Raw genomic sequence first — 16,235 nt, 5'->3', positions numbered from 1 at the left:
CCAGTTCTCGACTGACTCACTCATTTCTAAACCGGTACTTAATGATCATGATGATGCTGGCATGCATATCCATGGATTGCGTTTGAAGGTTATGGAAAGAAAACCTTATCATCTGCGTGGCCCGATATGATACAGTTGATTGACCGCTTCATTTTCCAGAATTGGAAGTCCGCTCGTATTTGTCGCGGGTTGATGTTGATGACTTGCTTGGCTTACGCCGTGCCTAGGGGATGGATGCCTGCTACGTCTGTCTGGATATAAACATATATTGTCAGAGTCAGAAGAGTCAGAAACGGGAGGGTGGTACAAAGGGTAAAATTGCCTACCTAGGTATAGGGGATAGATAGGTATGGTAGGTATGCGGAGGCACCACACCTAACCTATCGCGCCCACACTGGGTAGGTAGTTAGGTAGTTGCTGTTGGCTTTGTATCTTGTCTCGGCTTGGAAACAGGTTGTTAGCCGACGGGTCTATGCCTATCTGGAGTCGGTGTCTATTAGATACAGTTGTCTGTCTGCACATGTCATAGGCGTGGATGCCTTGTGCTCGTGTTCATATGGAAATATGCCCAGGTGCGTATGCACAGCATACCGCAAGAAAATGGTATCTAATACCAAACCAATCCAGTAAACAAAGAGACACTATACATACATATGCTAGAAATGTTTAAACATGCACATACATACACCCTTAGGATCAGGGGGGCTACTCAAGACAATACCACATTTCTGGCTCCGTATAGTCCTGATTCCAAATATCTAAATTTGGGTCTTTGATTTGTGCTACCCACTAACCTAGCATCTAGACAATTAATTCGATACCTAGAAATAAACCCAGCAGCCCTCTGAACCAATGCCATCCCATCCCATACGATCATGGTTTGATTAAAACGAAGAGTTTGGCATGTGAGCCAATATCTCTTTATAATACTTGCATTAATATCATTCTACTGCTCAATATACGGGATATATGGGTTTCTTTGTTTGATTTAATCAAGTCCATTAGTACTTTGAGAATGTTGGCTATATAGACGCCGCTAGTCCGTTTTCGGATATTCTAGGGTTTTGTTTCGATTTTCATGCTTTGTAGAGCAACCAGCGTCATAATCAGGGTGTATAATAGAGAGGATATCATAATATAGAGTTTACCTGTAGTGATGCTACATAATAAAAGTTATCCCATTTCAAATCATCCACGCATTCTGTTGTGTTAAGCTGCAAGTTGCTCAGTTTGGTCAATGAAAAGAAGAAGAGAAGAGAAGGAAATTAAACACAATCTCGACTGTTATAGACCATGGTAAAATTGCTCGCTCGCGTTTTGTCTTCTCCTTTTCTCCTAGCCTATATCCTAACCCATCCAGAACCCAATATAAAACAAAAGAAAGAACACAGAAATACCTGGCTAATCACAATAAAACAATCGAAATATAAAGGAAAATACATAGTAGAAATAAAAAGATAAAAAGAAACCCCATCTTCGCTTTTATAGTAAAAACTTCCCATGTCACTAGAACGCCTTCGATCAACGAGGGGAATAATCTGAGGTCTCGTTATCGTCATCCTGCCTGTTTCGATGAAAAAAAATACCTCGAGTTTCCCCCAAATTCGACCATATCCTTATGTGCCTCAACTAACATCCGCCTGATTCTGCTGAAAATGATTGATTTCCCGATTGCAAAAGAAAAGAAGAGAGAGAGAGAAAAAAGAGGAGAGAAGATGGAAACTCCCATTCACCGAATCACCAACAACTCATACAATAGAAAAAAAGAAAAGATTGTAAATAAACACAAGTTTTCAACAACAACAACAACAACAACAACAACAACAACAACAACACCACGAAAACCCCCGTTCTCTAACTCCCATCACATTCTGTTCTAATCACGCACTCGAAAGTATAGATAGGTAAAAATAGATCGATAAAGATCAAGCACATAGGCTTTCTTGAATAGGATCAAATCGTGGAAATGTTACAGCGCTACCACCACCCGTTCGCTGACTGCTATCATTCACAATAGATGCCAAGGGACATCGTTCAGAAGTCGACTGCTTTAAATATTGAGATCCATCTTCTTGCTCGCTATGATAGCTCGGTATCATTGGATCATATGCATCATCCAATGTATGCTGGTGCTGATGCTGCTGATGGTGGTGGTGGTGGTGAGGGTGGTGATGATGACTATGAGCATCATCTTGACTTCCCGCACTCGAGCTAAGATCCAAACTCGGCACATGGCTTTGAATACTACTACCAGTACTTCCTGAGTCTCTCCGAAGTGAGCTACTATCGTCATTGTCATGATAGCGGCTGATATGATGCGATAAGCCGCCATCGGTGGAATCGTGGCCGCCAATAGCGTCAGGGAACATAAGTTCCAATGAAGCGTCTGAGGCTGAAACTAGTGGACTGATTTCGGCTGAATGATCCATTTGCCCAAATTGTGAGTGCTGCTGCTGATGATGATGCCGTGACATGTCTCGATTATTGCTATATTGGGGATCACCTCGCTGAGAAGAATCGTACAGGAATGACATATTTGAATATGATTGGTGATCAATGGATGAAGACAGAATCGTACGACCTGCATCCCCTGGGTCCCCACCGTCGCCCGTACTAGCAGAACTACCTCGCCGGCCATCCTTGTAGTGCCCCGGGGACCGTCCCCGCACAACCATGGGGTCTGAGATCTTTTTTGCAACTTTCACCCACTGTAGTCCATCCTGCCGCTCGACTTTCGCATGAAGCTCCACAACAAGGTTGTAGTACTGCTGTTGGGCTCGTCGTTTTCCGTTATTCGCGGTCGCTCTCTGAAATTGGATGCGCTCAAACGTATGCTGGGCCGGCGGATGCGGTGCTTGTAGGGGATATGGGTAGTCCATTTGTTGTGCCATTCCATACATTGGTGCATGCTGTCCTGGAGCGGCAATATTTGAATTCAAATAAAACGGCTGCTGTGGTCGAAGCACCACTCTGTCTGGTTTTTTCTCAGATTTCTTGTCTCGCTTAGGAGTATGTTGAACAAGTTCTCGAGTTTCATTATCCGAGGCATTCACAATTGCTGAGATAGACATGGCAAATCCACTGATTGGTTCCATGTGTTGGCCCTGCGTTGTTTGCAGAAAGTAAGTTGCATGTGGTATGTAAGGCTGTAAACTGTATGAACACGTCACAGAAAAGTAGTTACGGCGGTAACATGTCCATTTCTCGTCTGCTTGAAAAAACCCTTTGTGAATCTTTGCCTCGATAGAGGGCGTTACTTTCTGGTTGTTCACTGTAATATGATGGAAATTCTCGCACTCGTTGAACGGTGGGGCGTCAGGATGTATCTGTCCCGATCGATGCTGTTGCACATAAGGATACATTGAGTTAACTGGGTCAAGAGGGCTCCCAAATCCCGGTTGCATGCTTGAATTGTATGGAAAACGTGAAAAGTCGCTAAGAGGTGTTGGTGGTGACTGAAAAGCGTTCCTGCCCAGGGCGTACGCGCCAGGATAGCTGTCTCTGCTCATGATGGAGTTATTTGCTTGAGAAGACCCACTGCTCTGTAGTGAGCTTGTTGGCGTTGCAGCAGGGTGTCTGTGGGATACCAAAAAATCAGTTCCAAGTCCGCCTTGAACAGAAGGCTGTGCAGGACATACAAAGGAGGAATTCGAGGGTGCGAGGAATATTCCGACATTCTTTGGGACCAAGGATTCACTTGCTGTGGGAAGATCGATGTATGGTTGGAAGCAAGATTATCTGCCGATGTCCCATCAGTTGGACTCATAAGCAGTCCGCCTGGGCTTGGAGTAAATCTATTGAGGCAGATCGAAGTTAGTCAGATGTATTTCCTGTTGCACTGCTGGTGTCTTTTTCTGCTTCTGCTAAGGACGAATCGAAAAGAAAATGCAGAAAGCGAAACATGATAGAAATAGCAGCAGCGAGAAAAAGTCCTGAACGTGTGCGTGTGTATTCACGAGCCTTGGGGAAATGTCATCCAATTACATTGAGGTGGTCTTCTACACGTTTCGACCCAACAGTCGCAGCACTGTTTCGCAAGTTGTATGTCATGTGATTCAATGACGAAGTGGAAAAGGAGGAAATAATAAACACAACCACCTGACCCACGAATGTCGTACTTAAAGAGATAAAAAGAAAGGCGATGCAGAAAAACCAAGGCTAGGCAACACTTACGGAACATCCTGCAGACCAGAGTTTCGTGGGCTATAGGGCAAGCCGTTGGTGGAGTTCGCAACACCTGGATTCGACAAACTATGCCCGATGGACCCGATACGACGGCAATGATTTTCTTCGTCACCTGTGAAGGCGGCTGAGGGCGAAAAAATGCGTTGGGACCCAATACAGTCGCTCCCTGACGACGAGGGTGGGTAGCCTAACTGGAAAGGCTGGCTATGCAACACGGCTGTTGCCAGATGGGCGACGTTAGTCTAGAAGGGCACATCAAGCTGCGGTGTAGAAGGAATGAGGGACGAATATGAAATGACAATAATTAGAACTGTTGGCATGTGAGCCGAAATAAGGAGGGTAATCTCAAAACGAAAGAAGGAGCGAAATAAATATCAATAGCAGATAAAGAAAAGTAGAAGGCTAAATGGGGCAAATGCCTGGAGACAATGAAACGAAAGTGCTCGTCCTAATTGGAGTCGGCGTCAGGGTCCTTTGTGTGACAAGGATGTACACCGGGCTCACAAACTTGCAGCGGCTTTGGGACAGGGGTCCAACCAGAGCAAGGCGGACATGCAACTGCACGTAAGCTGCGATGCTCGAGGCGACCAGAATGACCTTCCAATCAAAATGGGGCATTGCACTGGGAAATCACGCGCCGATATTGCATTGGTAATTTCGACAATGAAATAAGCTTACCTGTGGCGGAATGCATGAGGGCGAACGGGTGTGAAAGTGTCTGTATCTTAAAACGTCTGAGTGAAACTATGCCGGCACAAGGAAAAGGAGGCGTAGGTGATACGTCTGCCGAGAACAAAAAGAGCTTGTTGGGACTTGTGTGCGAGCGGAACTCCGGGTTGTATCTGTGACAAGGCTTGAAGCCTCCAGTGACCCCGTGGTTAGATTAATACTTCATTCGCTTTGATGACGAGTGCGTAGTTTGTCAGAAGCACTTCTTTTCTCTTGGAAGTTGCTGTCGGATGAATATTAGCCATCAACTTTTCCTAGTGGCCTGCAAGAAGAGAGAACGAATAATAAAATAAGTAGGGAACAGGTGCGCAGCGAGAGTAGCAACTCCCCATCAACCCCTCAACAACAAAAAGCAATGAAAGTTCAATAGAAGATGTAGGGTTAGGGTTTGCTGTTGGTAAACGAACAAATAAGCTTGCTTCAAACCGGAAAGGCACAGGGGAAAAGTAGGTGAATATAATGAGCACAATGGAAAAACATAAACACTCCTATTAAGCGCATGCTGCTTCGAACACCTAGGCAATCAATGAAGAATGAAAGTCAACGAACATGCGCGCAAGTCTGCTGTAAAGTTGCAGTTCTTCCACTTCTCTTTCCTGGGCAGCAAGAGACAGCAACAGACGGTAGCTTCTTTTGACAACGGAACAAGAGACCGAATATCAATTGCACATATGGATAAGAGCAGTTAAAGTGAAGAGAAAAATGTACAATTGAAAGGAAAATAAAAACCGGGCTATGCAAGTACACCAAATTACGTGCAACGGAGCTTGGAGGGGAGATGGCCAACAAGGACCGGCAAAAAAAAGAAAAGAAAAGAAAAGAAAGAAACAGTGGACAAACAAGCTGGAAGGACTCGATGGCATACTTACAGTAAACGAGGTCGAGCAATGTAACGACAAAGCGCTCTCTGCCAGGGGCTAACTGCCCAGGACCGGAGATTTTGAACAAATAGTTGTACTCCAGCTGTTATCAAGAGGATATCACGATGTTACGTATGTTGATCTTGTTTCACAAGGTATCGAGGTAAACGGGAAGTGAAGACCATGTAGCGAGAAAAAGTTGTTAGCAATGCTGAAGCTGTTGGTGAATGAGACGGGAGAGGAAGAGGAAGTATCGCCGGAGAAAAAAAAAAATCGAAGTCGGACTTCTGGGTATATAAGTGAAAAGAAAAAATGTTTCAGGACCAGTGTGTTGTCTCTTCGGAGAAGGTCTTGAGTTAAGAAGGAGGGACTCTACGGCCCTGTTATCTGTTTCCCCAATATTGATGGTGGTTAAAGCCTAGCTCCCTCTCTCTTCATCGGGCCCTTGTCCTGGGAGAATAACATCTTGTATGTGACCTTCTAGACACCGTCCAACCCTACGGGATTACCACCATTGACAATGTATTCTGCACGTCAGGAAAGAATAAACCAATGCGTTACCTTCGGTGCACGCACCACTCTCTGAACACACTACATGGATAGGGTAGCCTATGGGTGAAGAATTCGAAAACAGCCAATCACACTGTTCCGTGAGATCAACCCATAGATTTAGAATGGCTTTTCCACACAGATACGGGACGCATATCATCTGGCGGAAAAGAGCAAGGCACCATCCAGGTAAAAGCTGTGGAGACCCGCCAGAGTTGACTGAAGAAGGAAATATCGTGGACATTCGAGAATCCGGCTGTAACAATAAGATGTCTCCGCCTTGACCATGAGTAGCAAAAAGACTGGGTATTATTAAACGGCTAGGCTGCAGTCTTGCAGCTGGGTATCCATAACCAAGAAGTTACCGCGTAGTACTCCATATTCCGGTTGTAGACTATGGCCGGTTCGCTGCAGGAACATGGCTTACTGGGAAGATGGCCTCGATCTGTGCTGTCCAATGGGGACACCGGACATGCAGGAAAATTACAAAGCGTTAGGGGCTATTTGTAATTTCAAAAGTGCCAATGGTAACGCACACCCATGTGTGTGTATGTGTGTGGGAGAGATTGAAAGCGTCAGAGATGGGGAGTGCTATTTTCATTGGCACTGGTGCAGTCACCCGAATGATCGCCCATTTTGGGGCCGCCGCGTGATCGTGAGGAATGCCGAGTCTGCACGTCCCACGCAATTGGAGAGAGAACTGGCAGGCGTCTTGAGTCTCTACCATCGGTGGGCAGAATTGAAAATAATCTCTTCCGGCACCGCCCCCTCCGAATGAATGTTCGATAAATGTCTGTCTCCTTGGGCCCAAAATTCAGATTGCAAGGACACACCACACGCTCATTTCCCCAAAACTGGACGCAAGCTTGGACCGTCGGAACCTGGCGCCTCTCCTCTTTGGGAAAGGGAGAAGATCATCGGAAGCCCGGGTCCAAAGGCTTGTTGACTCTCAAAGTCCAAGAAGTCTAGGACGGGCAAGTATCCGTGTATATTCCAGAATAGGCAAGTAGACATATGTGGTGGCGCTTTGTGACCGATTACGCAACAAACGGTTTCATTACGCTGACGGGGATCTTCGCGCGGTGAAGTTTACCGATAACTTAATAGAGCAAATGCGCACGCACCACTTCTAGGCTGTGTGGCCCGTGACCCGCCATCTATCATTCAACCTTAGGTGCGTGTGTATTATAGATTGCCAAGAAGGAACAGTAGGCTGACATGCTCGTAATGTTTATTTCCCCGGATAGGCCTGCTATTAATACTCGTTGTTATTCTGGGTTCCAATGGGCGGCGAGAAAACGGGTCCACTGTCGGGAATACCAATGACAAAAGCCTTGTCGCAGCAAAGCTACAGTTGTTGCGGGTCTTTTGGTTCGTTCTTAATGACAAATGTTCCACTGGACGGTACAGGTCTAGTGGCAGGCTCGTGCAAATCAGTGGGGTACGGAACGAGTGCGGCTACAAGCTCCTGAAGCTTGATGGGTCCGAACGGCGAAAGAAGCCCAAAATGTTATAGCCGCGGAAGGGCAGCCAGTGGTAAGGCTTGAGACAAGACGCAGAAGCAGTTCTGTCCAATAAAGGGATACGTAGTCGAAGCCTGCAGGAGGTCTGAAAGGCGATACTAGCGTCAAACGAAAAGCGGCAGCATGTGGGTTTGTGTGCCAGGGTCTTTGAAGACTACTCCTTAGACGAAGCGGAGAATGAAAGCATCAGCGATCCACAATACGTGGGAAATTAAGAGTAATAATGTATGATAATTCAGCGGTGGCTCTTCCTTAGTCAGTGCTAACTCACTAGGGCAGTAAGTGACTGCGTTGAGACTTTAGAGTACTTAGCTAGAACTCGTCAATATAACAGATCGAGCGCGAGATTTGTCGTTGGGGCTTGGGAGTGATCGGGCTAGGCTAGGCGGATGATTAGCTTAGGTCAGGGTCTCAGTGGATTCATGCGATGTGGGGGGTGATTTATGTGAGCCTTGGGCCCTTGAGGCAGGGATGGTATGGAGTCGAGGGTGAGTAGAACGCACTGAATATAGAGCACGCCGAGAAGTGGCTGCAGACGGGCGGATTTTCTTCAGTCTTGCAGAGCTAGCGGCTGGTGACGAAGACAGCGGGAGCCACGGTGAGGATCTTCCTCAGGCAGAAGATGATGTGTGCGTGCTGGGGGCGGTGGTGGTGATGCTTGGTTTGGGAGTTGTCGTTGGAGTCGAATTTGGAGACGTCGTGGTATACGAAGGGCAACAGCCCGTAGTACCGACTAGGCAAGTACTGATGGCGAGAGCACCTGCCACCGCTGGAACTTCCTGGATTTAGGTTGGCGCCTTCCTTCCCGCGCGCCGCAGAGGATTTTTTTGATGGGACCGTATGGACCTGCTACTGCAGAACCAGAAGGTGCGGTGCGGTGCAGTACGGTACGGTACGGTACTATCGGTACGCTATCCGTACGTCACGTCACCAGCGGGCCGCTTTCCGGCGCTACTCACTAGCAGCATGTTATAGATCGACGATCGTCGATACTAGTCGATTTGCTTTCTTACGGTACGTACGGCCCTGTATCCGTACCCTCTCCATACTACGAGATCACGTGTCTGTCCTGAACAGACAAATCACAGCAAAGGAAAAGCTACGGAGCATTACTCCTCAGTCCCCAGCCCCAACGACTCAGGTTCTCCTCCCCCATTACACATGCTTTTTCTTTGATCCTCCACCAACTAACCATCCTAGCATAAGCCTTGGTCCCAAAAACCAGAGACTGCTGCAGCTGCGACTGGCCCTTTCTGCACCAGCACAACGGGTCTGCAACGCTGCTGTCTAATGACCAGAAACTCGGACAATGTTCATCTCGGTACATAGTCCGGCCTTCTACTTCCCCCGATCAGATACACTAGTGCAAGCGTTAATTAAGCACCTAAGGCGTTCCCTTTTTTGCCTGTTGATGAATGATGATTGACAGCAAGTGCGTGCCAGAGTAAGTTCCTGTTCAGGCTAGAATCGCCGTTGCTATCCTCTTCGATAACCCGGTTTCTTCTCTCGAGCGAAGCTACTACGTACATACATCCTATTTCTGAAGAAATCGCAATGCCGACATGGGATCCTAGGGTCAAAGATTCAAACTATTGATAGATCAATTTTTGGTTGGGTTTCTTTCTTTATCAAGCCCTCGTCATGACTTGCTTTGGCGTGGGACCGCTAGTTGTGTTGTACCAAAGACACCGCACAATGCAAACCCCCGAGCGCATTCCCTAGCCTACCAGAAAAGCCACGGCTGCCGCAAACCCTGCTCCCCAGGCAGCTTTGCCATACTGCTTACTTGGTCCGCCTATCAACCCCAAATATCGATCTTCTTTTGCCGCGTACAAGGACACAACGGGTGCTACCGAAATGTCCAGAAAAAGCTTTGTCTGAGTATCAACCAACGTGGGCATGACGAACAATCCGCGAGGGAACTGTCATTTTCTTCCCTTCTTTGTTGAAACGAAAATTTAAATTTACATGCAAAAGGTTGCTTCATCTTGGCACAGAGATATGCTTTTTGGAAAGGTTTCCTGTTTGGTTCTACGTGCTCACGTCAACGTGCAGATGGGGTTTGCCTCTTTTTCCTTCTTCTTCTTCCTTTTTGGAAAACGTGCCAATAACCACTAAGCAGGTCGGGATAGGGCGAGCTTCATATCAATCAAGGCCGCCTGGGAGCTATTAGTTGCACGTTTATTGGCTTTGTTCAAAGGCCAACCAGTCGATATTGAAATATTGTCTTAACCACATCAAACATGCTCCTGACGTGCAACGATCTGGTTGGTTTACCTTCTGCAGCCGCAACAGGAACCTTTCCTAACCTATCCTGTAGGATTAGAATATTTGATTTGGTCATGCTCTCGAGCTTCAAAGGAATGACAAGTTGCGGTGAACAATTGACAGATTGTGCAGGTCCTCAACGGCTTAGAACCCAATACCAGAAAGTATCCAACCAGTTAACTACCAATGCCAATCAAACGTCAACCACGGCTTCAAGCCAAAAACGATCCGTTTAGTTTATTTCATCTCGCACTCAATCCAACTGTGATGATACGGCGTCATATTAGCTCCCTCGAACAGGGGCTAGAAGTTTGATAAACAAAGCCGTGAGTTTTTCAAGCTAATCAAACGCGGATGAACAGTTCCGAGGTCAAAGCTCTAGAAGAAAGGTAGCATACCCGCCTCCCTGCAGCGCACAGTGTAGGGCATGAGCGGTGTAACCCGACAAGGCATGAGGTAAAAAAAGGGCCTAACCTATAATCTTTCTTTGTCTGTCCAGAGAGAGCTGGACGTTATTGACATGCTTGTCTTAATGGGTAGGGTAAGCCCATACCAAAACAAAAGGCGTCACGCTATTCTGTTCAGGATTCCAAATTCGAACAACCACTAGTATTCTATTTTTGAGTGCTCTACACCGTAATTTCAAAGGCGAAAAACAGGAACTTCAACTTGGGTGTACACAACGCAAGATCGGAAGATTAATTTCATGCGTGTCTAGACATGTGTGACTCTGACCAACATGAGTTCTAGTGGTTACACGCCTAGATGTCTCCGTCCGTTGAAAGACATGACTCTCTTCTCCTATAAGAAATTGTTCCTGTCAATGGCAATGTCCTAAACCAAGCAACCTGTGTGACTCTGCTGTCAACCTAGATACACGAGCAGCACAGCAAGGTAAGTATTCCATGTGTTTTTTCTTTTCTTTTTATCCCTTTAGGTTTTAATTAAAGTAATGTAGCACCAAATACAACTCAAACTCAGCCTCCGCGGGGGGAAGCAGAGGCATAGTTAACTAGTCTTTCTATCGCTGCTGAGGAGAAAATAAAAAGAACCAAACCCTGAACGTATATAATTCGTTCTAAATAGGCAAAAGGAGCCATTTTTCTCAGCCAAGAAGATTCAACAAACTCCATTTTCTCCGACGATGAGGTTGGCTTTAGGTTCGACCAAATCTTCTTGACGTATCAGGCAAAAGAAAGAGCCATACATATGTCTAGGCACATGGATCTCATCACATGCCAGTCTATTTTTGATATGCCAAAGTAGATTGATAATACTACGTACTTCGGTTCGGGGCTTGGACGGAATAATCAGTCGATCCGTCTGTCTGCCTAGCTAGATAGATAGATAGATAGATGACTGGTTGGATCCATGCATCCGTCCGTTTTTCTTGTGCGGCTTGTTCAGAATCTCGTGGAAACAAAGATGTTGATTTCTTTTCAACCCATGGCAAACTTCTAGACATGACTCAGTCGAGACTATGGCTAGGTAGCCCTTGGTTTCATTCCTCTTACCGCCACATACTGGGCAAGACAATATGTGAATCCTGATCCATGTCAGAAGTTGAAAAAATGGTATGAATTCCAAATACTTTGCCTCGCCTTTTCTTGCCTTGCCTTACTTTGCCCAGGCAAAAATATTGTCATCATTCATCCTTCCAACTGGGCTGTGTTTTGGATCAGTCTGGATCTTTTAACTATGTCTACGGATTAATCTACTCCGAATTATGAGCATTTCGTTTTATTCCCGGAGCTGTGATATGTGCTGTTGGAGAAGGGATTTTGAATGTTTCGGGTGTCTTGGTAGATACCTAGATTTGTAGTATAGGAGGGCTCCGAGTATATCAAAGATGTACCTAAGTAGTAATAGTGGTTATGCGAGGAATAGTAGCTCCATGTTCAACGGTATTTGATATACGCAAGACTTCGATCTGCGTATCTGCCCCAAGGACTAGCTAGGTACGTAGCTAGTCGTTTTATAACGTCTAAGGTTATCTGTAGAAATGAACTGAGTGAGAGACAGATATATAAAGTTAGAGTAGCTGATAGCAGTCTTTTATGGTGGTGTTTGATTTCTACTTCGTGATTTCACGGCGGACCAACCCTTGCACCAAAAAGCATACAAAAGCCTTACGGTGGTTGCACGATATATAGGTACTACTTCAACTACAGTACTCAATATGGATACTATATAGGCATCCACTTTCCTCTACTCAATAATAATAAGTTGAAACCTTTCAGCTTAAGCAGCCAGCTAGTTTATGTGTAATATGGTCATTAATCAAACTGTCTCTGGATCTCGGTCTTGTCCTTCAAGCCAACAACTAATCACCAATGCCATGGACTTGCTTTGCTATAATTATCTAACGTTTTCGCCTCAAACTTGACGCCGTAATCCTTACATGCATTCTCCACTTGATCATAGACTGGCTTATCATTGTCCCGGGACTCCCGCCAATTATCCAGGGTAATTTGCGAAAGATTTGGAGCATGCAGATATGCTCTTGATACGAAATCCTGTAGTTGCTGACTGAGAGTATTCCTTAATCTTAGCCCTCTATCATAGTAGAAACCCAGCAATTGAATATTCGGCGGTAGGGTGTCTGTCAAACTACCTTCATCACCCAGAAGAACGCTTGATTGAATGTAGAGGCGCTCCAGGCGCTTGAATCCTCGCAGGGAACCAAAATGTGAATTATCTGGATCGTCCAAGACTCCAGCTTCAGCTCGAAGGACATCCAAATACTCGATAGAACCTTTATATTTTCGTATGGCGTTCCATAGGTCGGTATTAGAGAGCCGATAGCCTCTTCTCAAATAGACTGACAGCCGAGTCAATTTCTTCGGCAAAGCAAGAAGGATGAATGAGTCAGGAGTTCCAAGGCAGTGGTCAGATTCGGTGTTGAGGACCAGATTCAAATCCGTGACGCTGGACGCTTCGAAAATGTTCCCGAAGTCTTCCGAATAGTCAGCTCTTGAGGCCCATCGTGCGGTTTGAAGTCAGAAACCGACAACCGTCGGATGGCTGGCAATTGGAATATTGGCCACAGTAAATTGACCTGAATATACTGGGGATATTTGCATTCGTAACATTTCCAAGGAGTACATTCAAGGTAGACCTCACGGAGGTTTTGCAGAGGATAATGGCCATTCCCACGATGCTGGTTTCGTTGACATTCAACTGCGACTCGAAGGACTCCTGCAAGAAACACATCCGTATGTGGGAGACTTGCATGGAAGATCCGTAAATTTCGTACATTTGCCAACAGAAGCGCGGGCAAAGGCTTCGGGTCTGCATTGTTGATGGCGTTGATGACATCAGGCTTGATATGAGCAAGTCCTGCCGAGCAAATTGCCTTTCGGATTATGTCGCGATCGCCTGGAGATAGGGCAAGATAATTGAATAAAAATATTTATCAAGATCAAATGTCGTGTATCGAATCTCCTGAACAGTATCCGCAATCTGCTTATTGCACAGTATGGTGCGAAGAAATTTCCATAATGACGAAACGGAATCATCATTGCAGTTGTATTGCCATGCTGAGTAGATCTGTTCAATCAAGAAGGCGTGCCACCGGCTAGAAACAAGTGAAAGATTACAGAGAGCCCTGTAATCTGTTCCATCGTCTCGGTCCTTTATATGGCTTATTATCATAAGAAGAAGTTCATCCGGTAAATGCATAGGATCCGGCATTTGGGGTTCGTTTAGAGTTCTATGCAAATGTAATAAAAAAAGAATGTAAAGTGGGAGAGAATAGGTATCATACAGAGGCAGCAACCGGGATATATATATAAATCTTGCCGACAAAAAGAATCTGAATAGACAAGAGATACTGGGCACAGATCTCATTGTACTCTCAGTTAAGGCTTTGTATCTGATAACTTCAAAGATGCACATTGTACCATTTAAAGAGACGGGAATAGATAAAGGAGAGAAAACAACCCTGAAAGAGTGTCTTACCCTTGCAAAAAGAAGTCTTTTCACCTAGAAACTGATTCTCCTTTCTTTCAATTTAGAAGATCTCGCCGCTACATACCAGCTTGGAAAAAATCTGGTATAGATATAGATATGTTATTGAAATGTGAAACTGCTGGAGCCTATTCATACACAACAAGGAATAACTGATGTAGCTGCATATCAACCTAGCCATCATTTAGGATGTTCCTTATTTTTATGGCGTGTAGGTCTGAGGCATTCGATTATAGAGCATGGAAAACAGATCAGCCATTAAGCCACGCGCTGGCCGGTTAGTGAGCAGGAGTAAGCATGTTGATAGCATTATGAAGTCTCGGTGATTGCCCAGCATTGCTTGACAATGGAAGATGGTTTTTTACATAATATCAGGTAAAAGTAAAAGGCGATGAATGCTAGGGGCTGCACATTTCATTTACATATAGCATACCTAGGTACATATAATTTGATTAAAGAAAACTTCTAAAAGGTCATCACCAGTCTCAACCTAATCAACAGAGACCAGTTTCATACTCATAAGCATAATTTATGTGAGCCATTGCAAAAGAAAGAAGAATTTTGTGAGAATGAAAGAATGACAAAAAGCTTTTTTTTTTATGAAGTCCTCTTGGCAAATTCCACTCGCAAAATGAGATGGCGATATCCAACTGAAAGAAGGAAATATGTCAGCAACCATTTATATAAAACCAGCAAGACTGAAGGGGGAAACTTACATCCGTCCACCTTTTCACACGCGCGAGCTGCATCACTGCGGTCTGCAAAACTGATAAATGCAAATCCCTTTGCCCGTTGTGTATCTCTGTCGCGTGCAAGGAAAACTCTGGTGACACGGCCAAATCGTTCGAATAGATCGCGGAGTTCCTGCTCCTCGGCCAATTCGGAGACCTACACAGATATATCAGTTTGCTGCTGAAACTAAATAAACAGGGGGAGGGGGGGAAGAAAGAGATCTCACGTTTGTAACTCTGAGTGTAGCAAGATCGTCTCTCTCGTACTTGCCACCGCCGCCACCTGCAGCAGCGGCCGCAGCAACAGCGCCGCCTTTGCGCAGATGAGGAGGAACATAACTACCACCAGCCGTACTCAATCCACCCGCAGCAGGTTCATCCTCAACATCCAGACCTGCAGCAACAGCTGCTGCTGCACTGCCAGAGCCCTCGTCGACAGGCGCCATAGTATCCTTGAAGGGACACCGAGCTGTGAAATGCTCTCCCTGACAAATACGACATTTGACCTTCTTATCCCTCAGTTGATCCTTCACGCCTCCCTTCTCGCCTTCCTTCTCAGCCTCCTTGGCATGCACTTTCCAGTTGACGCTAGGACGGAAAACAATGTTCTCGCCAACAGAGGTGGTATCAAATGAAGGTCCTGGGGCGTGTCCCTTCTCGAGTCCGAATTTGCTCCATGATCGGCGCTCTGCGACCTGTGGGTTGACGTGCTCTTTGACTACTGTTGTGCGGATTCGGCGTGTGACTTTGACTTTTTTCCCGTCGTCATTGAAGCGGTATGAGACAATGGTCTTGGTGCCATCCTTGTTGGTTGTAATTTGTTGCGCGGGGAGTGCGGAGGGGTCGTCAAACTCCTCGTCGTCGGCCCAGTCAGCGGCGCGGCTTTAGAGAAAAAAAAAAGGTTAGTTCTCTTTCCTTATACTTAAATGGGGGTTCAGGATATGTGATGCATACTTCTCGAGCTTCGACATGGTTGCTGCGTGGAATGCTGAATGTGATGGTTTCACGTCTCAAATTTCTCGATGTCGGAGCGGAGGCGTTGTGGATTTCATTTTCTTAGCACTAGCATCGGTGGCGCGGCTGCTGTGGCTGGTGCTAGCGAATGGGCACGTGATCTGCCCAAACTTTCTTCAAACACCCACCGTTGAATCTAGCCCTAACTTGAGAAGCAGATATGTTCGCGTGAAGCGTGTCTCAAGTAGTGGTTTCGAAACGACTATTTAAGAATAAGTAGCATTTTTCCTTATCCAAAAACAAATGCATCTATCGAGTCTCTACGGGCAACCGAGTAATTGGAACAGCTGTTGAAAATCTACCTACGAGCTATGATCTCAAATCTGGAAGGTTTAATATGTTCCGAATGATTATGGATAGAGCTGACGTGACTGCTTTTGAAATGATGAAATTCTATTGATTACACG

At 45.7% G+C, this 16,235-nt stretch overlaps 2 protein-coding genes across 2 annotated transcripts, besides 2 other annotated features; both read right to left on the bottom strand.

Moving 5' to 3' along the window:
• Positions 1–1,925: 1,925 nt before the first annotated feature.
• On the bottom strand, positions 1,926–4,803 carry UA08_02599 (hypothetical protein; the record flags this gene model as incomplete). Its single annotated transcript, XM_020264658.1, has 4 exons — positions 1,926–3,576; positions 3,639–3,794; positions 4,174–4,427; positions 4,690–4,803. 4 exons carry the CDS (start codon positions 4,801–4,803, stop codon positions 1,926–1,928), a joined length of 2,175 nt encoding a protein of 724 aa, XP_020122549.1.
• Positions 4,804–8,712: 3,909 nt separating this feature from the next.
• Positions 8,713–8,773: a repeat region (Identified by RepeatMasker using a combination of RepBase library and repeat library created with RepeatScout).
• A 5,533-nt stretch (positions 8,774–14,306) lies between these two features.
• Positions 14,307–14,366: a repeat region (Identified by RepeatMasker using a combination of RepBase library and repeat library created with RepeatScout).
• A 314-nt stretch (positions 14,367–14,680) lies between these two features.
• UA08_02598 (Eukaryotic translation initiation factor 3 subunit G) lies at positions 14,681–15,785 on the bottom strand (the record flags this gene model as incomplete). Its single annotated transcript, XM_020264657.1, has 4 exons — positions 14,681–14,733; positions 14,800–14,971; positions 15,042–15,696; positions 15,769–15,785. 4 exons carry the CDS (start codon positions 15,783–15,785, stop codon positions 14,681–14,683), a joined length of 897 nt encoding a protein of 298 aa, XP_020122475.1.
• Positions 15,786–16,235: the final 450 nt, after the last annotated feature.

The sequence above is a fragment of the Talaromyces atroroseus genome (genome assembly GCF_001907595.1).
Source record: "Talaromyces atroroseus strain IBT 11181 chromosome Unknown scaffold_2, whole genome shotgun sequence".
Lineage (NCBI taxonomy): Eukaryota > Fungi > Ascomycota > Eurotiomycetes > Eurotiales > Trichocomaceae > Talaromyces > Talaromyces atroroseus.
This window is presented reverse-complemented; position numbering and strand designations above follow the sequence as displayed.